The sequence below is a fragment of the Grammomys surdaster genome, unplaced genomic scaffold (genome assembly GCF_004785775.1).
Source record: "Grammomys surdaster isolate TR1022 unplaced genomic scaffold, NIH_TR_1.0 125789, whole genome shotgun sequence".
In the NCBI taxonomy this organism is placed as follows: domain Eukaryota; kingdom Metazoa; phylum Chordata; class Mammalia; order Rodentia; family Muridae; genus Grammomys; species Grammomys surdaster.
The window spans coordinates 1284597-1308400 of record NW_021620620.1 but is presented as its reverse complement, the minus strand read 5'-3'; the positions used below and the strand labels follow the sequence as shown (position 1 = coordinate 1308400).

Here is a 23804-nt window from a genome sequence, read left to right as displayed (position 1 = left end):
TTAACCTTTTGAACCCCAGATTCCTCTTCTGTAGATTAAGAATAATAACAAACCACCTAAAAAAATTGCTCTGTAAATGCAGTAACAGTGCTCCATAGATGGCACTCAGCAATCCCCTCTTACTTGTCATTTAAAAAAAATTTAACAATAGACTACTTGGGGAGAAAACAAGCAAATAAAAATATGTATTTGAGATAGGGAGAGAAGTAGGGAGAGAGAAAGAAAGGGGAGAAAAAAAGAGAGAGACTCGACAAAAGAAGATGATGCTCTATGTCTGGATGCTTTCTCCAGCTTAGAGATCACAGTAGGATGCCATGGATGGTTGTCCCCGAAAGAATAGCAGATGAGAATTAGCAGACTTCTCAAATGTTAGGTATAGGTATGGACTTGCACTCAAGGTAACTGTGTGGTGTCATTGATGGCACAGGGAGTAGAGAACAGGAGTCTATGCTTATGTTACCTTTGTGCTATAAATAAGATTCAGTTCTTCGCCTTTACTTCTCTCTCTCGCTATGTCCTGATAATCAGCCTCTGTATTCCTCTGAACTAGGACAACAGCACTGATGTTCTCAGAAGAATGAGATCTGAGAAATATTGTGGGGTCATTTTGACCATGCCTGTTGGGATATGACAGATGAGCGGAAGGCTGAAATGAGGGACAGGCAGCTCAAGTCCTGACCCCACTGTCTGGTTGAATGATAATACTCAGCGCAGAGGGAGGTAGCCAGCTTAAGTAGGTAGGCAGGATAAGATCCAGTGGGATCTGATTGGTGTTAGATGCCTTTGGATATATGGTTAGAGACCCCCAACAGATAATGACTATTACTCAGGATGAAGTGAGGCTGAATTCTCTTGTTCTACCTGAAATTAGGACACACTGTGGGCTCTTGGCATACTTGGCTGCTGAAGCTGATTTATGGATAACAGTGAAACTGACCTACATAAGACAATGCAAATATGAGTATCTAAACACATGTACCATCCTCTCTCTTGTCCTGAAAACTCATCCCAACCTAATTTCTTGCTTCTCTTTCCAAGGCTCCCAGGATCTACCCTTCATTGAGATAAAAGCCTCTTAGCTAGCTAGTCAGAATCCCATTTTACATTTTGCACACCTCCCAGAAGAACTGCTCTAATACCATTTCTTTGGAAAATACTTTCCCCTAATATCCCGGTATTCTAATAATATTTCTTTGGGAAATACTTTTTCTTAATATCCCTGTCTTCTTCTATCGAAACAGTATGAGAAAAGACATTTAGTCCTGGGTCTGAATTCTGGCTGAGTCACACTGGCTGAACTACAGTGGACCTCAGATTCATCACCTGTAAAATATCATCACTCCACCTTTTTTAGTATGAAGATGCTTTTTATGGTGAGCCTATGTCTCAGTAAAGCCTTGCAAATTGAATACATCACTCTCTAAATGTTTGTACATGCTGCTGTTGCTCAGCGTAATCAGAAAGAACTGAAGTTATCATATATCTCTAGCTTGGTCAAAATTTAAAATTCAGTGTGTATTTTCTACTGAACATGTATCCTTTTGTATTATTGTAAAGTCAAAAAACTGTAAGATTAACTACTATTGTAATGCCATCTGGATTCTGAAAAAAAGTTCATAGTAAATATTTAATGTCAGCTACTCCACAGGCCCTATTAGAAGACATTTATGAAAGGGATGGTCTAATTTGTATATGTTCAATACAAATGCAGTTTTAAACAAATATTCTCAACTTATAGTTGGATGAAACTTAAGGTAAAATTCCTGTGGATATGTAAGGCCAGCAGACAGCTGTGTGTGTGCATGTGTTCATTCATATGTGTATGGTGTATGCAAGCCTGTGTGTGTGTGTATGTGTGTGTGCATGCATGCATATTAATTGTGTGATATAACTATGGACCATCAGGTAGTTGTTTCTGTGTAACTCATTTGCTTGGATTCAGAGAGTATTTTTCTGAACCTGAGCCATGACCTCCAGTGCTGAGCCCTGTCCATCCCTCCCACCCTCTCCTTAGAGCAATTATATTGGCAATGTGCCTCCCATCCTGAGACACTCTGGAAATGCATATTTATGTATTTCTAGTCATCACCCCCAGAGCTCAGATTTTCCTGTCCTTGGTGTCACTTTAATTAATACACTCCCATGTGCTAGGTGACAAAATTAGGTTGCAGGGGTGGCAGGCGTTTATATCATGAAAGGAGAGAAAAAGGTATTTGTACCATTTTCTTCCTCAAGCTCTGCAATTCATCTCTGCAATCAATACTTCTTTATTTTTGGCTCTAGAAGCTGCTGGGGTAGAATCAGACTGTCAAGTCACTTAAGGCCACATCTGCATAAGTAATAGAGATGGTTCGTTACTTTCACTCTAGATGAAAACACGTGTCTCCGGCCAGATGTGACAGGGACAGTCTCTGTGATTCTCATGCCAACTTTATGATGTGTTTGATTTAGGTAAAGTGCCTGGAACCTGATGGGACTAAGTTGTTATTAAACACCATCTGCAGTTTTCACTTTAATTAATATCATAAGAATTAGGATCCCATGCTTTCTTTGCCATGTTAACCATTTAGGATTACAGTAAGAAGGAAGAGAAAGTGAAATATAAATCCAGAAATTTCCTTAAAGGGTTTAATATACATATGTTGAGCCTCAGAAGTAGCTGAACTCTAGCTAGAGGTTGCTGAGATTTTCTTTTGTGGAAAAGAAACTACATAGTAGGTCCAACAGGAAAGCAGCTTACTACAGTATCAGCTACATCAATGTCTCTGACCCTCTAAGGGAACTAATCAGCAACAATAACAGTTCTCCTACCAATGGAATAGTTGTAATGACAACATCAACCATAAGTATCATTTATTTGGGAATTGATATTGTTTGACTGTATCATGAAATATACTATATACTCAAATATTTATTTATCTACTTTATCCTTCATTATCCATAGGGAATTAGTTCCAGCTCTTCTGTCCCCAGTGGATATGAAAATCCAAGGGCTTTAAGTCATTTATATAAAATTGGGTAGTGTTTTGCATATGACCTACCTACATTGCCTTATTATTTTAATTATTTCTAGATCATTCATGATACCTATTGACCATATAAATGTCATGCAGGTAGGTATATAGTATATTGTTTAGGGAAAAGTGACAAGAAGTACATCTTATCCATGTTTGGCAGAAATGCATGTTTTCCAAATATCATCAAAATACAGTGTGTATTTGGAGAGCTCAATAATGTGCATGTGTGCATGCACGCGCCTTTGTGTGTGTGTCTGCATGTGTGTGTGTGTGAACATGCTTGTGTGCATCATAATTATTTGATATAACTATGTGCTACAACTACTTTCCATGAATGATATCATTTAATTTTTACTATATTGAGCAACTATTGCAGACAAGGAAGCAGACATCAAGTCTATGCATCTGGTATGAGAGATTCAATGTAAGCTTTTTGAATCAAAGCTAACACGTTTTACCAACATGAATCACTCCAGGAAACCTATTTTGGTTGAAAAGTTGAAAGAAACATCTCCAACCAGAGAGGAGACATATTGTACTCTCTTGGGTTTCATTTCCCAAGAAGGACATGAAGTCTTAGCTTCTACTATCAATGCCTCTGTTACCCGCAAGAGTTCATCATGACTATGGCTCTTGATCATTGTGAGCTTAACACTCAGCAGATTCAGCTCATTGGATGGGTTCCCCATGTACAGCTGAGATTGGCTGGGTCTGCAAAAATGTTCCATCTAACCATGTACAATCACAAATCATGAACATATTCAGATAGCACATGAGATAAAAGATGGAAACAGATTGTGAAGTCTGAGCTGAAAGGTTAGTCTAAAAGTGATGATTTTTAACGGAGAACACTCTGGAGACAGGCACTGCTACACAAAAATCCATGCTCACGCTGATATTGGCTACAGTACTACAAACAAACTGCTTTTCCTATATGGCTTTGCTTTATTATAGGAAAATGGAGGTGTTCGTTCATGCCTCTTTGGGCTTCATAAGGGCTTACAGGAACCCTAGCAAATGAGCATCCTTTAAATACATGCCTCCTCTTGGTAGAGACCCTTATATGTTGGTATCAGACTATTATGCAAGGAGCTGTGAAGCTGGTACTCTTAGTCCAGAGTTCTCCACTGTGGCTCTGCTGGACTATGCATGAACATATATATATATATATATATATATATATATATATATATATATATATATGTGTGTGTGTGTGTGTGTGTGTGTATGTGTATATGTATACATACACACACATATATATGTATGTGTGTGTTTGTGTGCACATATAATATACATATACAGATATTCTATCATGTATTACATATATGCATGTACATATTATATATTCATACTTATATACATATATGTTATACACATACATGTATATATGTATATAATATGTGTATATGTATAGTGTGTGTGTGTGTACCCAAGTCTTCTTTTTTAATAAGTTCATCAGTTGTGTGTTAGTTTGAATGTGAATGAGAATGGCCCCATAGATTCCTATATTTGAAAACTTGTTCCTCAGTTGGTGGAACTGATTGGGAAGAATTTCAAAGTCTGGACTCATTGGAGGACCTGATCTACAGGGAAAGGAGGTCATGGTGTCTTCTTACAGCAATAGAAAAGTCATTAAGACAAGTTGCATTGGAGTAGGGCACACCCAGTGATCTCTTTTAGCTTATCTAACTATAAGGTCCCAGATAGAAATCAGGACATCACTGATAAATTCAGTCCAACCCATAACAAAGAAGGGAATATCTTCAGTGGAAGCATAGAGGTAGTGAAATTCAGCCAAACCTTATAATATGTGGAGCTGACTGCTTGTTTAGGAAGATGTGGTCCTGTTAGCATATGAAAGAGACAAGAAGAGAGAACTGTAAGCTTGGGGGGGGGAATCAGTCTGACAAGAAGACACAGTACACAATAATGGTGGATGACTATGTGAGACGAGTCCTGTGTAGTATAAGAAGTTATACTTGGATGGGACACTTCAATCTGACTGCGGTGGGGAGCCACAAAGTGTTTTCAGTAAGCACCACAGTCAGAATCTGCTCACAGAGCATCTATGTCTCCTTCAACAGGATGCAGACTGATCTTTCAGACATATATATGACCCAGAAAAATGCTGATTACAGTGAAGTTCTGACATAAGGGAGCCTGCCGATATTTGGAAGATGGGAACCTCTGTCAGCATGAGATTGACTCTGTTGGGGTGGGTAGAAGGAAGATAGGCAAAGATGGGATATGGAGAACAGGCTTGTAAAGAAACCAACTTCCATGGGAGAGTACAGCTTGCTCCTGTGCTGCCCGTCCCTGCCTGTCTGAGTCCCCTCCTTCTCTGGAATTTCCTGAAGCCAATACATCTAAAGTTCTTCTGACTTTTCTTCTCTTCATACGCATGATTCAAAATGCCTATATAGTGATCTGTAAATATCCCTGGGTTTTTGTTTTGTTTTGTTGTTGTTGTTATTGTTTGATAACTAAATGTCTAGAATAGAAAAAAAATAATGGGTCTTACAGTGTAAACATGGCTCATCTATCATTCATCCACTCAGATGTGTCAGAATTAAATGTTTGCTTGATAATCCTTGAAATGCACAAGTCCAGATCCACATACAACCTGACCCTGGTACTTCTGGGAAGCCCAGGAAGCATGGGAGGCAGCATCTGTTTTGCTTAACATCGATGCCCAATGTCTGGAAGAAAACAAATTCTCCAGAAGTCCTTGCCTCTAGGAGACAGTGATTCTGGAGGGAAAAGTACAGAGAAAACACAGGCCTATGTGGATTTTCATGAGACTTATATCTGCCTTGAAGAATGATAGGCAGCTTCCACCAGAAATGAAAACTCCTCTTAAGGTTGGAGAAAGGGTTAGCTTAACTCTAGCTTTGAGGCTTGTTTTTGTGTGTCCATTATTTTCCATCCCATGTAACTGTGAGAGAGCATTCTGCTGCCAAGTCAGGGAAACCTGCAGCTTCCTGAGCTCATGCCTTTGGAAGTGTGAATTTACTTTGCTTCCTCAAGTGTCACATGGCTATGGTCTGCTTGGCACTTTGGGAGGAACTCACAGGCCTCTGCTTCTGGAGAATAGCAGCCAGTGCCTTACACGGGCAATGTTCCCAGTGTCTGGATAAACTAAGTTTTAATTGTTCCAAAGTCTGTTTGTGATATCCTCCCTATGGTACATCTGAGTCCCAACAGACAACAAAATGTGATTCCAGTTTTCAGAGAAAAACGCTGTTTCAGAAAAAACAGTCCATGATACTGCTTTGCAAGATAAGATTTTTTGTTCCAGCACATGCTGCAGGATGATGGAATAGCACAGCAGGGGAAGAACTGGCGGTCATCTTGTCCAGTGCTTTCTACTGCCAATATTCATAGGGCCAGACAAAGAATGTAAATGTTGTCTACAAGCAAAGGAAGTGCTGGACTTGTAGCACAGAAATCATAAGTCATTAAAAACACCCAATTTGAAACAAGCACACACTGTTCTAGGCAGTCAATGACTTCTGAGCCTGTCATACACCCTGGCCACTTAAAACCACTCTAGAGCCCAATCTCTCATTTGCTACTCAGGATAACTGACAGCCACAGCAGCAGTTAACACTCATGGAACGTTCCCACGGTTTTGCCTGGATTCACCCAACCCATGAATATCCATGTTCTGCCAACAAGGATACTAATATAGAAAAGGGCCACAGGAGAGGCACAATTTGTTCAAGGCCACAGAGTTTATAAGTAGAAAATTGATATCTCTAACCACAACCTGTCATCACTGCCTGCATTCTGAGTACCTATCCTATGCTACCTTCCTATCAGGGCACCCCTTGGATCACTGATATGCTGTGCTCCCTGGGCAAGGTACCAGGGTCTGGGGAAGAGAACATTTGAACTGGAATATGATGCTCTCCTAATTTCTTCCTATGTGTCAAGAGGATGCCAGACCAGACTGGTTTTCATGCTCAGCTTTCTGTCCTGAGTGAACGGGTACAAGTTAGGGGTTGATACTGAAGGCTTTTGCTAACTCCCACAATTGCTAGTAGAATTCCATGAAAGAAGGAACATTATTGGAGGATGGATTCAATGCCCACAAATGCCTGTGCCCTTCCAGGCATCTTGCCAACAGTTTTCTATGATGCTTTCTATAATTCTGTAGCTAGGTGCTTTATTCCCTTCAGGCAGTCTACTGATGGTCACTGGCACCCTTCCTGTCACTGGCTTGAAAGAATGCCAGGCTGAGGCTTATGGAACTTGTGGATCTACTGCACTTGACATTACTAATGTTTCCACAAGAACCTTCTTTTCCATAAAATCATCTATGACTAAATGGTCCATGGTTTGAATGTCATTCCTAGTTGGAGCTGGATAAGGATGATCATTCATGTACCTTCCATATGCAGGCTTGAGAAGGCTTGGCATTCAGTTGATCAACAAGCTTGCCTAGATCTTCAATTGGGTCGGCTCCCAAACCTTATTGGTGAGGAGAGAAACTACCTGATCAGAAAAGAAGGCACTGGAGATTAATTAGCCAGTCGTTATAAGAGCATTTGTTTTAAAGTTTGGCTCCTTCCATCCTCTGAACTCAAATGAGGCCTATCATACCCTGTGTCTTGCATCTTCCTTTTCGGATTCTGTCACTGGACTCAAGATCCTTATTTAGGTTTTTTTTTTTTTTCCTGAAAACTTATTCAGAATGGGTCACCATCTTGTGGCTTTATATCTAATTATAGCTGGTTTTGCATTGTTGGATAACAGGCTCCCATGTGCTAGTATTTCTTTTTTCAGGCTTTGCTACAAGGGAAGACCTTTGTTTGTTTTCTTATATTATGGATGCTGACTGCCAAGACTCATATAGTGTATAAACAAATTTAAGACTTCTGAGCAATTGTCTTGGCTCTGTCTGGTTTAGATGTGAATTGGCCTCCTGTGGAGTTGTCATCCTGGCATTGTGTCTCCTTTCTTTTGAAGTTTCTCATAACAAATGACATCCCTCAAGCTAAGTGTTCAGGTCCTCCAACAATTCCTTCCTTGGAAATTTCTTTCTCATTCTCAGTCTGGGATCCTTAAGTATATTCTCATACCTGTACACACCTAGACCTTGACTTGTGTGCCTGAATGCTCTGCCACATGCAAGTACATACTTACTGTTATTCAATAGCTGTATTCTAATGTGCATATGACCTTTTTTTCTACTATAGCCTGCCCCTGTCTGGGCATGTAGGACAAGCCACCCACTCACCTCTCTATCCTGTGACCCTCTAATTGTCTAAGTAGCATTGATACCTCATCATTTTTCCATTATCTCTGTGCTTCTGCAGTTCAGTTATAACTAGACTCTAAGTAATTTATGGACAATTGTTGTCTCCGGATCCTGGGGTTAATGTTCCTTCATTGTTTACCATTTTATTTTTTCTTAGTAAACCATTAATGGTTCTTAGAATATTCCACCCTCACAGATATCAGTGATTTGTAAATGCTGTTACCTTAGTGTGGGAAATTTTCAGTGACATTCTTCTCTGTGTCAATTCCTCTTTTTCTTTGAGTTGTAACCTTGGTCTCTCCTTTCTCACTAACCTTCTCTCTTTTCTCTAACGCTTTGTCTTCTGCCAAGTTGGAATCAGTTCAATATTATATTTCCTTGAGTCTATGTTTAACCTAGTAGTACATTGTGCATGATGTTCTCTGGCATCTGTGTGCTTCCTCTTCACTCTCCCTGCTTAGCTCAGGCTGCTTGGTATCTATCACCATTTGATGAAGCTGGAGCATACAGGGTTTTTTTTTCACCAATCTTGAGTTTGAAAACAGCTCCTTGACTTGTTACCTCTAACAGCTCCTTGATGTCTGTGGGCCTCGGGCTCTTTATCTATAAAGTAGGGAGTAGGATATAATAATAATAATTTTTATTAGTAATAACTATTTTTGAAAGAGATACTGCTAAGGTTAAATGAAGCAATACAAATGAAGTGTTAGTACAGTCTTGGAGTTGCAGTCATTATATGACAGAGAAGCGGGCAAAGCAAAGGGGCACATGTATCTGGAAAGAGGGAGATGAGGGCTAGAAACTCAGAAGGAGCAGGGGAGACAAAGGGTATTGCCTGGAGTGAGAGGAGAGTCTTGATGTGCCTGGTGGCTTGGGGTGGGTGTCATCTTCATCGCTTCCTGAGAGGATAGCTGCCCTCATTTGCATTTCAGCCACATTTAGGACAGGCTCATAATGAATTAAGAGCCCCAGCACTGATATATTAAAGGTCAGTGGCTCATCCTGCTTTTGTACTGATTTGTGGCAGCAAACGTTTGTGGATGTTAATAACTGGGAGCCAGCCATGTTCTTGGCATGGAGGCACTCGGCACTGCCAGGGATGCTGTGCAAGGCTCCCACTGAGTGGCAGGGACACAAGAGCCAAGGAAGTAGACAGCAGTTGCATCTCAGAAATTCTCTCAACTGACAGAGGCTGACTTCCACTGAATCCATGAGAAAACTGGATCTTGAAGCTTCAACACTTGACAGTGCCCCTGTGAAGAAGTAAGGATGACGATCTGGATAGAGACTACTCTGTGCTAAGCCCCGAGCTCCAAGACTGCAACAGTTCTTCAACTCAAGCATCCACAATCGAGATTTTTTTCAACAAAAATGTCAGTTTAGACATTTTAAAGGCATGATAAAACTAACTTGTGTGTGTGTGTGTGTGTGTGTGTGTGTGTGTGTGAGAGAGAGAGAGAGAGAGAGAGAGAGAGAGAGAGAGAGAGAGCCTGCTGTGTCCATTAGTATCTACCATATGCCAAAGGAATAATGTAGATAAGGAATAAATTATACCAATTTGCCTAGAATTTTCCTGGGTTTTACTCTGAAATTCATCAATATCTAAAATTCCCTCAACAAATAGTCCTAGACAAATAGAGACAGCTATAACCTAAATTATAGATACTCGTAATATAAAGCAAATAGCCAGATCTTATTCTTAGAGTGAAACTGGCATCAAACACCTATATAATGTGCTGTGATATATTTATTTTTACAGTATACATTAAGGGATAGCTATTTTATGCATGGTTGTCAGCAAAGGCCTCTTAGAGACAGTGACAATTGTCAGGGATTCAGTACATACAAGAACAACTTGAATGCATTTGACTGAGAAAGAAAAACAAGAGGATGGACAGACTCAATCTAGGTTTAGGGGTTTGTATTTTAAGTGTTTGAGTTTGGCTGTATTTGGTCTGGGAACATATTAGTCAACTAAATGGAGTTGTCACTTGGACAATTTCGAGGAGCCTGTAGGGCAAATTAGGGCTTAATGGTTCACTGTGAGTCCAGAATGTAGAAATGTGTCTCCGGCTAATGGACATGAGATTCTAGTCAAAATTTGTCACCAGAAAAGAAGGGATCTGATGCCCAACCTCCAGAACATGCTAAGAATCAAACTCAATCTGTGAGAGTAAAGAACTAAGAGAAGTCATGAATAGGGAGGATCCTGCATGATTTGTTTTCTGAAACCCAAGGAAAGAAGCAGTCTAGGAAGGAGAGAATGATCATTTGTCAAATCCTGCTGATGTGAAAGTATGGGAACTCCATATTGGAAGGTCATTAATGACCTTGAGAAAAACAGCTTTTGCTTAGTGGTTAGCCAGATGAGTGAGTCAGGATAATAAGAAATGGAGGAGAGTGATGGAAATGACAGCCATAGATAACTCTCTTGTGGAACTGGATGGGAGGTTGGAATGAAATGCAGTATCAAGGATTGTTTAAAAATAGAAGATATATGTGTTTTCAAGCCCATGGAAATGGTCCATATAAAGAAGTAATTTTATAATATAAGAGACAGGGGTGATAACTGGAAGAACAATGTGCTTTGAGAATGCAGGCAACTCTTATATCCAGGAGACAGAATGAGAGAAGAGGTGCCAGCTTATAAAGAAGTCAGATGGGTATCCAGTGGTTTCAGAAACTCTGAGTTCTTTAGGAAAGCCAAATTCTTTACTGATGGCATTGGCTTTCTTGGGGAATAATAAGGAGGGTTGTTTTCTGAGAGCCATCCAAGAGACTGGGAGAATTGATTGTACAGGGACATTTAGAAGATTGCCCAGCAACATCGAGAGTCCACTTGAAGTCTGTGAGGTTAGTGATTCTGAGTTAGACCCATTCGCATGCTAGCTTCCAGCTTGGATTTTTCTCCAGCCACATTCAGTGTTTGAGCTTCACACATAGGATATGATCAGAGCTGGTTCCTTTACTGCTGTCTACTGTAGCATAGATGGGGCAAGCAGATGTAGTCCATGCTCAAGGGGGCTCACAGTCAACTGTCAGGAGCACAGAAAACATGAGGTACAATGGTAAGTATCAGGACAAGGCTCAGCCTAGAGCACACAGAGTAACATGGATCCTGTGGATGTGGACTCACCTTCCTCCCTCCCTCCCTCCCTCCCTCCCTCCCTCCCTCCCTCCCTCCCTTCCTTCCTTCCTTTTTTTCTCCTTGCATTTTTGCATGCATATGTATAAATAGTGTGCATGCTTGTATGTATGCATGTTTACATGTGTGTCTATACACATATGTGTATGTGAGTATATATGAGTATGTGTTTGAGTGTGAAGGCCTAAAGTTGCTGTCTGGTATCTTCCTTGATCACTCTATACTGCATATGCAAGGTTTATCAGTTGAACCGAGGGCACGTTGATTGGCTAGCCTAGCTAGTCAGGTTGCTGCAGGTATGCACTGTCTCTGCTTCCCACATGTTGGGATTACAAGAAGGTCACCATACCAACCCAGCATTTATGGGTAGGGATCTCCAACAGTCATCAGTAGAAAGTGCTTTGGCTGAGCCATCTCCTTGGCCCCAAGTCCCACTCTTTTTATAAGATATGATTTCTTGGCTACAGCTTAGCAGGCAGTGTGCCTAAATGCAGACCAGACGACATGAGTGAACAGGAGGTCCTTCATGATAGTACTCCATGAGCATAGTATCTGTGAAGAGACTAGTGGGTGGGGAAGCAGAAACTCTAGTTACACAAGGCATAAGTTCACTTCACTGAGGACAACAGAGGCCCACAGAGGCCCTTGTAGAAAATGAGAGTATACCATGCACACAGCTCTTCTGATCTCACTGAGCTAATTTTTAGAGCTTCCATCACTGAGCCCAGTTCTTCCAGAGTCTAGGCCTGGATTAAATCTAATCGAATGATGCAGAAGTAAAGGATATGCTAACCTGCCTGGTATAGGAATTTTATCCCTGAGCGCTGGGTTGGGGAGGGTCGCCTTGGAAATTTTAGGTGTATGTCTCTATGTGTCTGGCTCTTGGGAGATTCAGCTATGTGAGTCAATCTATTTCACCGTAGTCTGCTGAGTAGATACTTCATGGGGGCTGCAGGAGAGGGAGGTCCCTTTTTAAAATAGGTCTTAGCTGACAAGTAGCTCTACCCTATCAGGAAAGAAAGGGGGATGTGGAAAAGAAAAGAGAGCATGGAGCACAGAGCTAAGTTTCCAAAGTCCAGAGCTGGCATTTGCATATCAGAGGGATTTAAAAATCATTCAGGTCACATTTTACATATAATACAAATGCAAATTTTGCAGGAATATGTTTGTTAGAACTGGAAACCTTAGAAGTAGTCTCTGTTTATCTCTTTTTTGTTTTTGTGTTTACTAATGATTTTTTTGGTAAAGGTAGAATTAGATACTGTTTCCTAATATTGAGAGGTGTTTTTCTTGTTTCTGAATAATCACTCAATATAGTAGTCTCCTCTGACCTGAGAGATGCTCACCAAGACACAATATAGATGCTTACAAAAAATGGTACCAAAGTTTATATTTCATTTTTTTCCAAAACTGCTATATGTTATATAAATTAGGTATAGTAAAATACTAAAACAATAAAATAATTATAATAATATAATCTAATAATGACATTTAAAATATAAATTATGTTTCGTTTTATTTATCAAGAATGTGTTGAGCACAGTTTGCTGTTTTTGTTGTCTGTTTCCTTGTTTTTTAAACTTGTCATGTGTAATCAGACTTCATCCTGTGGTGGGCCCTGCTCCATTCCCAGGACAGTTTTGCTGATCTGGGATTGCCACTCTGCTTACTACTTAGAACTGTGCCCTGAGCAGGCTTTGGACATGAGGAGCCTGCATGTATCCTAGCCTCATTGTCTTCCAGGCGTGCTAGATGGCCTAGGGGGAAAGTCTCTGGAGTAAGAGAAACTGACAGGTTGCCTCTGTGGCCACACTGCCTATTCCCCTGGAAGGAAAGATGCTGATGGTTTTGGTCCAGCCTTCCAGGAACCTATGCCCTCTAACATGTCTTTGTCCAATGCAAGCAAAGAGAGAGAGAAATATGTGCCCAAATGCCAAAGCTCATGTTGAAAACACTGTCTGGCTTCTTTATATAATTATTTTCTCCATTCCTTTCCATAAATTGTATTGTGCTTTGCTATCTCCCAGAAGTATCTTCTTCAGAGGCTGCCAACCATGCCCTCTGAGCTAAACTGTGTTTATATACAATACTGTAAAATGTTTTAAAGTATTGGGGGAAACAGAAGCATACTAAAACAAACAAACCAACAAACAGACCCGTGACAGAGTTTCACAGGACCATCAGAGGCCATGGATAGAGTTTCTGTTTCCAGAACACAGCATCGCATAACTGTTGGTGCCTCTCTCCCCAATCTTAACATGACATGCAAATGTCATAATGTCATAAAGCCAAGACTTCCGAGTTCTTCTTATTCTATCCTAAACCTATAGCAGGGCCTCATACAGGCAGATTCTTAAGAATAGGGGCTATTGAATGTTGACTGAATGAAAAAGGAAAACCCTTGAGAAGCCTTGCACTGACTAGAAGAGGCAAAGTGAAAAAGGTACAAGAGAATGAGAAATGTGTGTGTGTGTGTGTGTGTGTGTATACACAAGACCTCAAGCAGAAAGTGGAAGGATAACCAGGAAGCCGGGCATCCTGTGTGCAGCATCATCTTAGGTAGATTCAGACATAAGTCAGAAACATGAGAGTATTTGAATAATAGTAGGCACAGATACACATTGTAGTAAAGACTTTCATTTATGAGCTATGTACGCCTACCCTCCTTCATATATAAAGCTCTCCACTGCTTTCCTTTAGGAAGAAGAATAAGAATAATAGCCCTTCTAGGATTAGATTAGTCAGATCTAGATTATGGCAGTCCCATGGTTGTTGAAATCTGTTTTACATGTACTGTATATTGATTCTGCATGTTGCAACTGTATTTATCTCCATTGCCAATGTAAATATTTCTGTTAACATGCTAAGATGTGTTTATAAATTCTGTATTATTGATTCTTTCCCATGCTGCAGACACATTCATCTCTTTGTTAATGAAAATGTATCTAGAAGTAGGAAGATTGATTTATAGGTCACGGTGTGGGGAGGAAGTGAGGTGAGAACCAGCTGGGGAGACTGTCCTTGGCTGTGACTGAAGGGACACTCAGATTTCAAAGAGGTTAGTTCACAGATGGAGGAAACTATTCTCAGAGCTGAGGGAGACATGCGGAGGCCCATCTGCAAGACTGTTTGAGGTGCTCATGGTGCTATGATTTCCAGTGAGGAAGTCCCCAAAATCAGTAGTTGAGGATGTGAGTTACAGAAAACCAGTTCAATGGAGGGTTTTAGTGGAGACATAGAATGGAGCATTTTGGCTCAAATGTAAACTTGGAGAAGAGAGTGGGCTTAGTTGTGGGAGGATCTTAACACTAGATGTTATCCAAATGAAAGAGACAGGCAGAAAAGTTGGAATTCTCAAGATGAACATGCATTCACTGTGGTACTTCACCAGGTAATTAAGAGCCAAGGAGCCAAGGGATGATGCTTGTGGTGGTTTGTATATGCTTGGCCCAGGGAGTGGCAGTATTAGGAGGTGTGGTCTTGTTGGAGTAGGTGTGGCCTTGTTGGAGGAAGTGTGTCACTGTGGGGGTGGGCTTGGAGACCCTCCTTCTAGCTGCCTGGAAACAGTCTTCTCCTAGCAGCCTTGACATCAATATGCAGAACACAAAACTCCTCCAGTACCATGTCTTCCTGGACACTGCCATGCTCTGGCCTTGATGATAATGGACTGAACCTGTGAAACTGTAAGCCAGCCCCAATTAAATGTTGTTTTTTATAAGAATTGCCTTGGTCATGATGTCTCTTCATAGCAATAAAACCCTAACTATGACAATGTCTCAGAAGCCGTCTGTCCCAATACCTTGCTCTGTGCTTTCTACTTTTCTAGGGTGACCTTTTGAAGTAGAAGCCATTTTGCTCACAAAGCAAGTTGGAGTTCTGGTGTCTCCATATCCCATCTGTGTTCAGATTTTTCCTAGACCATCACATTTGGTATCATGGAAACCTGAATTGGGCAGTGTTGATAAGGTGACAATTTAGGTGCTGATAGGGAGGATTTGCCTGTACCTTGATGAGGAAGTAGAAATAAATTAGAGTATAGGCTGTTTTCCTTTGGAGATAGATTGATGAATGGAGAGGTAGGCTTTGATTATACGATCCCGAAAGTTGATGTATGATGCTTCCTACCCATGCTTTCTTCCATGCAGTATGACTACTACTGAGTATTGGTTTAAAGCATTGAGTTTAACCTCAGAGGTTCCAAAATGTGTCAATGTTAAGGAAAGAAAATTTTAGCCCTTCTTCTTGGATTATTTTGATGGAGAACAAGCCAAAGCTCAAATTCTCTACAATTCTCCCTGTCTTTTCCGTTCGTCTATAGTTTGTAGTAACTTGTTTGTCTGTAGTCTGTCCAATGTATGAATTCTGTGTGTCCCTATTGCCCTTGTGTCTAACAAAAGTCATTGCTTTGTATTTATTGAACAACACATACAGCATCACATTGGGATGAAATGAGGGATACTTTACAGAAAAGTTTAGCAGAGGTTTATAAGAGATTAAGTAACTGACCCCAGCTGACTCTAACTAACTCAGCTAACCAACAGTACTGCAAACATTCTGTTCTCAAGCAATAGCTATATGCCACTTTAAATATTTGTGGTGGTTAATTATTGTATAAGGTTACTCCTGACTATTAACTGTTTTCATCAAATGCTTCCCCCTTTCCCTCCCACATGCACATACATACTGCTCTAAATTAGAGGCCTGGAAGAGTATATAATTTGAAACTAAATCTCTGCATTAGTTTAGGTTGCATCAACTGATTACATGGGAAATCCAAGGCAAGTAAGGTTGGTCATTACATTGTTCTCTTAATGTTAAGTTAAACAGGATGTGTATAATGCAGGATATCAAACCAAATCTTAAGTGACCTCAAGGTATATCATTAACTCCACTGTGAGGTCCAGAAAATACTCCAGTATTTAATATAAACTGTATTAGCATATCACCCTCCACTCCACCAGATGGCCACAATGGTTCAAACACTGGGGCTACTTGTTAACAGTCTGACAGAAGAGCAGACACTTAACATTGACTATGGGCTGGATGTGTGCCTGTGATCATTAATATTCACCAACCCTGTGAAACAGGGATGACTTATGAAGGCTAAGACCTCAGATATTAAATGTGTTGCTTTGGTCAGTGTTTCTAGAATCTAATTTATTAGAGTCACTTGGAAAGCTATGTAAGCACAGCAGCCTAGCATCAGCCCAAGAGTTTCTGAATTGTTAGATCTGGGGTCAGGGTCAAGAATTTGCATCTCTCATCATGCCAAGGGAACTGCTGAGACTCCAGCTCTGAGGCCCACATGAAAGCTGAGGGAGTACATCAGATGATTGGGATTTTCTGATACAATATTGCTTCCAGAGCTGCCAGCTTTTTAAAGCTCTGTTGGCTGCCTAAGATCACCCTGTAATGTGCAGCCCACGTGACCCATGTTTTCTCAGAGCCTGGATAAATAACTTCTTCTCTTTTTAGAATGTCCTACTCATCAGTTCTTGCTTGGCTGCCTTCACCCAGGCTATATGATTTAGCTGAATGCTTCTTTAGGTGACCTTTTTTTACATCTGGCTCCCAATTTAGGGCTTCTCTCCTGGATGTTCAGGGGTCTTCCATCTGTAACTGTATCTCATTCCCATTCTCATTGTTTGCTCAGTGCTGGTTTTTGTTATGTTTTGGTTTGAATTTTGTTTGCTCATTTGTTTTCTGTTTTCTCTCCAGCCATTCACATATGTCTTGTTGTAAACTTCTGGTAGATTGTCACTATTCATCTCTTGCTTTAGGTGTCACAGTTCTTGGCCTATTAGACATCTAGAAATGGATTGGGACAATAGCTGGTTCAGTCATTTTATCGAGGTGCATGTTACACACTGGACTGACAGACATCCAAGCTGTGATGAATGGGTTTGCCCCCATGTAACTTATAATGTAAGTGCCTGGATGCTTGTAGTCACTTCTTGCTGAAAAGAGTGGCCTCAAAAAAGGTAAATTGTATATACTGCAAGTGTAGTCCACTCCTGGTGGAACTCCTTTCCTCTTTTGAATGGGGTTCCTATCTGCCTTCAGCATCTGTCTTTTGTTGATTGCCAAGGCTGGCTTGGCAGCCTTGTTGACTGGCTGTCCTTAGTTCCCATTGTCTTCCCCTGTGAGCCCTTTCTAAAACTCTGTGGTCTGACAAGAGGAAAATTGCCCACAGAGATAATAGTTTTGGGGTGTCCTTAGGTGGACTCACTTCTTACGGTCCTTTTAGGCTTAGACACTCAGAACCATGATGGTTGGACCTATTGTGTGACAGTCATAGGAATGATCTTGGAATTCTTTGCTGAGAAGGTATGCATCTGTGAGTAGAGAGATCTCTGTATAGAAATCTATGGCTTTAGGAGGTAGTAGACAGACCATGGGTCAGATGATGAAGCTTCCCAGGGTGAAGGTGATGTTTGAGGAAGAGGGAACAATAAACTCTGCTGAGACAGAAAGGGAGATAGAGCCATTAACATTCAGGCTGCCTGCTTGTCATCCATGATGTTCCCTGAGCCTCTGGCCAGGAACACCATCATGAATAAATACTCAGGAGAGAGGAAATCTCCATTTCAAATGTGGGGATAAAACAGGAGATCAGAGCTCCCTGGAAGTTATGCATTCGTTCCATACTTGTGGAAACTGCCGTAATTTAGAGTAGTTCAGTATTTAGACTCAACTGTGTAATTCATCCTGATGGTTCCCATTCATCAAAGCTTGTATTTGTTTGTATTACCATGAGAAAAATAAAAAGATATGTAGGAAAAAGAAGATTTCCCCTCCTTTCATTACAGGCGATTTATAGCTGAGTTACAACCCTTGGGGCCCTTCAAGCAAAGGAACATCTTGCTTCAATTAGGTATAAATAATGAACAATAATTAGAAAGATTTCTTCATCAAATTTGTTATTTTATGTTTCCTTTCATCTGCAATGTGTGGAAATGAATCCTGAGCTCTATTACTTGGCCAAATAGCAAGGAACAAGGGAATGCTATTGAGTGCAACACCACAGCGGAAGAGCAACTATACACTGCTGGGCCTTGTGTGTTTACTGTTCAGGCTGTTCCAGCCCTGGGCCAAGGCCATGGAGTAGGGATGGAGCTACTTTGTCTCCAGGCCTCCAAATTTCTTATATCTGGTGGGGACTCAGGTATATAATGCTAGCTCAGAATCATGACCTCCAGCTCTTGGGCACTGACCCCCATCAGGTAATGTTCTTTGGCCTGAGAATGAATCCTAACTTAATCTTCAGTAGGAACTCAATGCTACAGGCTCTCCATCTAGCCCTCACCTTAAGATTTGGAAAGTGAGGTATAAAGACATTTGTGAACTTATCCAGGCTCATTCTATTAGAGACAGTGGGGACTAAAAGCAAGCGAGCAGCTGGACTCCAGAGTCACTACTTTTCCTTACTAAGGAATGCTGCTCTTTGAAATAGCAGTGAGATGGTGCAGCTATGATAGCCTTCAAGCTATGGAGACAGCATAGGGAGAGTTGGGCTGAGGATGGCTTTGCAGTTAGATTTGCAGAAGCACACAGGTACATGAGTGAGATAAAAAGGATTCCAGGCAAAGGGAGAGGCTTAGATGAGAATGGGGGGCTCTTGTTAGTTTCAGGGTGGCAATGGTGCTGACCATGGATAGGGAAAACCACTGGCAATGGACAGAATGCAGAAGTTGTATAGATGAACCTGGGAAGATTGGTTGATGTACTGGTCAGTTTTTTGTCAACTTGACGCAAGTTAGAAAGATTTGGGAAGATAGGCATTCAACTAAGAAAATACCCGCATCAGATTGCCGGAAGGTAAGACACTGGGAAATTCTCTTGATTAATGATTGATGTGGAAGGATTCAGTCCACTAGGGTTGGTTCTACCCAGGGCATATAGTCCAGGGTTGTAAAAAAAGTAAGTTTGGCAATCCATAGGAGCAAGCTAGTAAGTACTATTCTCTCATGGTCTCTGGTTAAGTTTTACCTCCAGGTTCCTGCCCTGACTTGTCTTCATGTTAGACTTAAAGCTATACAATGAAGTGAACCCATTCCTTTGCAACTCCCTTTTGCTTGTGTTGTTTATTAATCAATAGAAAAGCAAAACAAGAGAGTTGGGTTGGTTTTTCCTAAGGAAGATGAATCAGGAGGTACTGATAATGGTTTGGGTTGATAGAGGAGATACTGAGACTTTCAGAAGAGAAACAAAGAGCAATCTGGTCAGACCCCAGACAGAAAGCCTAGGTTCCCATTAAGTACTTTTAATTTTGAGAATTGGCCTGGTATATGGCAATATATGACATATGTCATGATGGGCACTGCTTTTCAAGTAGCAAACAAGAACACAGTACTAATTCATCCTTCCTGCTCTCACTACAGAGGGTTCCTGACTTAACTGTGGCTCAACTGAAGAGTCTTTGCTGTTCTAATGGTGTGAAAATAACAAGCACTAAAAACTGTATGTTGAATGTTGAGTTTGGATCTCTCCCCAGGCTAGTGATGTGTGGAAAGATTCTCTCTTGTGGGTCTGGGTGGCAGCAGTGACTGGTTATCCAAGTGGGCCATATGATACCAGGGTCAAAATTGTCCTATTATATATAAAACAGGCATGGCATTCCATGGGTGTTAACGTGAGTGATGTAGGTGCAGTACAGTAAGCAAGGTGCAGAAAGGGCATTTTCAACAGAATGGCATTTTTCAGTTCAAGATACGTTTGCTGCCATGCAAAGCAGAGTCAGGAAGTATATGCATTTTCCTTTCCAGACTTTTTCTGACCCTATCTTAGGTGTCTGTTATCAGGCTGCTGAGGGGCTTCCTGAGATACTCTGGGCTTCTAACATCTGTCTTGCTGGAGCTACTTGCTTCTTCTCTCCATAAAAATGAATCCAGGACATCATAAGTATTACTCCTTAGTCATCAGTATCTTCTAAATACCTTTCAATGCAAAACAAAACAAAACAAAAAAAAAAAACAAAAAAAAACAGGAGATCCGTGTAAAAACACAGTTTTCATTACTTTTTCAAAAATTGATTTGGTTAGTAGGTACTCCATGTCATTAATTGGCTAGAATGCCAGTGCATCTTCAAGTTTTGGAGGGGATGCCTCTTAATTGATTCAGTATCATCTCTGTGCCATACTATCCTCAAGTGCTGGGGTTAGTCATTATCTACATCCTCCGTCTTGCCTGCTCATGGTTGGGATGCTCAGGGCAGAAGCTGTCAGTAATTGTTGTTTTGTGTTACCCTGACTCTGTTATATTGTGATTTCCTGCCTTGATTCATATTTTTATAGCTGGACTCCAAGCTCACTAATGGCAGAAATCATTTCTTACTTATTGTTTTATGCTTTGAGCTCAACACAGAACCTGATTTTATATGTTTCATATTGAGGAAACCTATCTGTGACATATGGAGGTCTGGCTCCAGGCTGAGGGATTGATGCATTTGTACATTGGCTGCAAGAAATGTGGATAATGGGTTAGTGAAGAGCCTGGAACTCAGGGGGAGCTTGCAGCCCATTTTACCCTTATAATGTGTAGTATGCAGCTATTGCTAACGTTTTATTTTACTGCCTTTCTGCCTTTCAGGACATTTCAGGACCTGTCCAAGCAACTGGAGATGTCTTATGGCACTGTCCGGGACTCTGCTGTCTATGAGTACTTCAGAGCCAAGGGGACCAATCCTCTGGAGCAGGATAGCACTTTTGCTGAGCTCTGGAGGACCATAAGCAAGAATGGAGGGGCTGACAACTGTGTGTCCAATCCTTCAGAAGGTATCAGGAAGGTAGGCAAGAGTTGGTATCTGGGTACAGGTGCTGGGATAGGGGCCATGGGTTGGACAATCCTTTACACTACAGATATCTTCGCAGAACCATATGCCTGTAGGAAATCTACTCTCATATTCTGCTAGTTGGTGCCCACTTTTATCTGTAGAAGTGAAGGGACTACACAATAAATACCTTCTAAGTTTCCTTGGGAAAGTTGATCAGGGGAGATCAGATAGGTTAAAACAGCGCCTTGAGACTTTCTCCATATATGCTGTTGATCTTGTGGTACAGTGGCCCTGCCCTTACAGGTGAGAACACTTGGTGAAAACAAAACACCAAGGGAACAGGCAGAGCATCTTTGGGTCAGGTGTACTCATGGCAAGTTGATCAGGATACTAGCATAGGGAAGATCACATGTGGGCCAAAAATGATCTGAGACCATCTTTGGGCTATGTTGTGGAGAAGAGATGTGTTTTGTGGATGGTAGGAAGAACAGTGGTTCTTGGGTGGAGCCTGTACTGGAGAGAGAAGAAACCAGAGCCATAGGAGGGTCTAAGAAAACCCAGTGTTCTCTTCTTCTAGGCATTTCTGTTGTGATAAACACCAGAACTAAAAATGACTTGGAAAGGAGTGGTTATTTTTTCTTATCAGTATGCCAGTTTACAGTCCAACTTTGAGGGAAGTTGGACAGGGATCAGAAGGCAGGAATTAAAGTGGAAAGCATGGAGAAATGCTGCTTGCTGTCTTAGTGTTCGTGGCTCATGCTCAGCCAGCTTTTTAAATATAACTCAGGCCCACCTTCCAGGAGTAGCACCATGCACAGTGGTCTGGAACCTTCTATTTAAATTACCAATCAAGGAAATTACCAATCAAGACTTACCACAGGCCAATTGTTGGAGACAATTTTTCAGTGGAGGTTCTCTCTTCTCAGGTAACACTAGAATGTGTCAAGACAGCAGTAAAATCTAAACAAGGCAGTTACTGGCCCCAGCAGCTTGTCAAACATTGCTCCTTTATGTGGCCTGGTTTCCTACAATGATGTGCACTAAGCATTGCTAGATCATCAAACAGATGAATTTCAAAGACACAGAGTCTTGCTTATGGTTAGATTCTGACCCCTTGTCCCTAAGGACTGGTATTCATTGCCATGTACTGTTTTGTGGCTCCTTAATTTTGCCGGGGAGAAAGGGAGTGAGGTAAAGGCAGGTGTATTGTGACTGCTACTATTGCTGCTGGCATCCTTCTGTCCAAGTATCCTAGCGTGTGGCAACTACCGTCCCTAAAATCACTTACAAGAGGGGTGTAAAAGCTGTGAGTGGCCCCAAGAAACATGGTAGAATCCCATCCCCACTAACACATACAGAAACTCAAAACATACGCTCGTTAATCCCCTCGTTGGTCTTTCAATAACTGTCAGGCTTTTCTGCACAGTGCCATAGATGAGAGCTTGACTTGGGGAAATTTCTGGGGCCACCAAGTAATGTTGCCAGTTCTTCATTAGGAGAGCCCTCCCCAAACCTTCTAGCTCCATCCTAGGAGAAGGCCAGAACATCCAAGAGGAGAGGCCTCAGCTCTGTGTAGGAAACTTGGTGTGTCCTGGCAGAGTACAATCTTCATTCCATGGCCTCAGTGTGTGATGGGTCATAGCTGGGAATGCATTCTTACACAGCTATTTGCAAGGAAATGTTGACCACATTCATTTTCCTTAGCCCTGTAGCAAGGCTGCAAAAGCAGAATCTGTCTGATATATGTGGGTATGAATCTCACTTCTAAGACTCATATCACTGGTGAGGATGAGGCTACTCTCACATCCCTGACAGCCAGCCTTGTGAAGACAGGTGTCTTCATTTGGAGAAGATGAGCAAAAAGTTGACTAACTGCCTTTTTGTGAGTATGATGTCTGGGTAAGGGCTTTGGAGTTCCTTTTTGTGGCCTTCTCTGTCTCTCAGGGGAGTAAGACAGAGAGAGAGAGAGAGAGAGAGAGAGAGAGAGAGAGAGAGAGACAGAGACAGAGACAGAGACAGAGACAGAGACAGACAGAGACACACACAGAGAGAGAGAGAGACAGACAGAGAGAGAGACAGAGACAGAGACAGAGAGAGGAAGAGAGAGAGGGAGGGAGGAAAGAAGGGGGGCAGTTCTCCATCCATGGAGTATCTACAAAAATTCATTGAATTAACACTATCCACAGCACCTCTTAGAAAGTAAAAGATTGCTACTTATCTGGAGAGACTTTAAGGAGGGAATGGTTACAACTTGTGTAGTCATATATGATGAGCCCCAAGAATATATGATAGGGTTCTGCAAATCAAAACTGAGAAAGCTCAATCAGCTTAGTGAAAAATGGGCAAAAGTCTTGCACAGCCCTCTCACAAAGAGGCAACACATATGGCCAATGATCACAGGAAGAGATGCTTAAAGTCATTAGTGTTTTATGAAATGCAAATTGAGACCATAAAGATATTTCATTTTACACCAATTAGCCTGGAACAAGACAAGAGGTGGTAGAGAGGATACACAGTAGCAGGTGCTTAATTGCGGGTGGGATTGTACTCAATACAACCCCTTTGGAAAAGGGTTTGCCGTTCTGTTAGAGAATGAGGCGTCATGTA

The 23804-nt window shown here is 41.3% G+C and overlaps 1 protein-coding gene across 1 annotated transcript in view; it reads left to right on the top strand.

Moving 5' to 3' along the window:
* Positions 1-23804, top strand: part of Grid1 (glutamate ionotropic receptor delta type subunit 1) — a 719003-nt gene that overhangs the window by 644723 nt on the left and 50476 nt on the right. The window contains exon 13 of the mRNA XM_028789133.1: positions 21014-21209. Within this exon, the coding sequence (XP_028644966.1) occupies positions 21014-21209 (196 nt within the window). The remainder of the gene's footprint in view (positions 1-21013; positions 21210-23804) is intronic.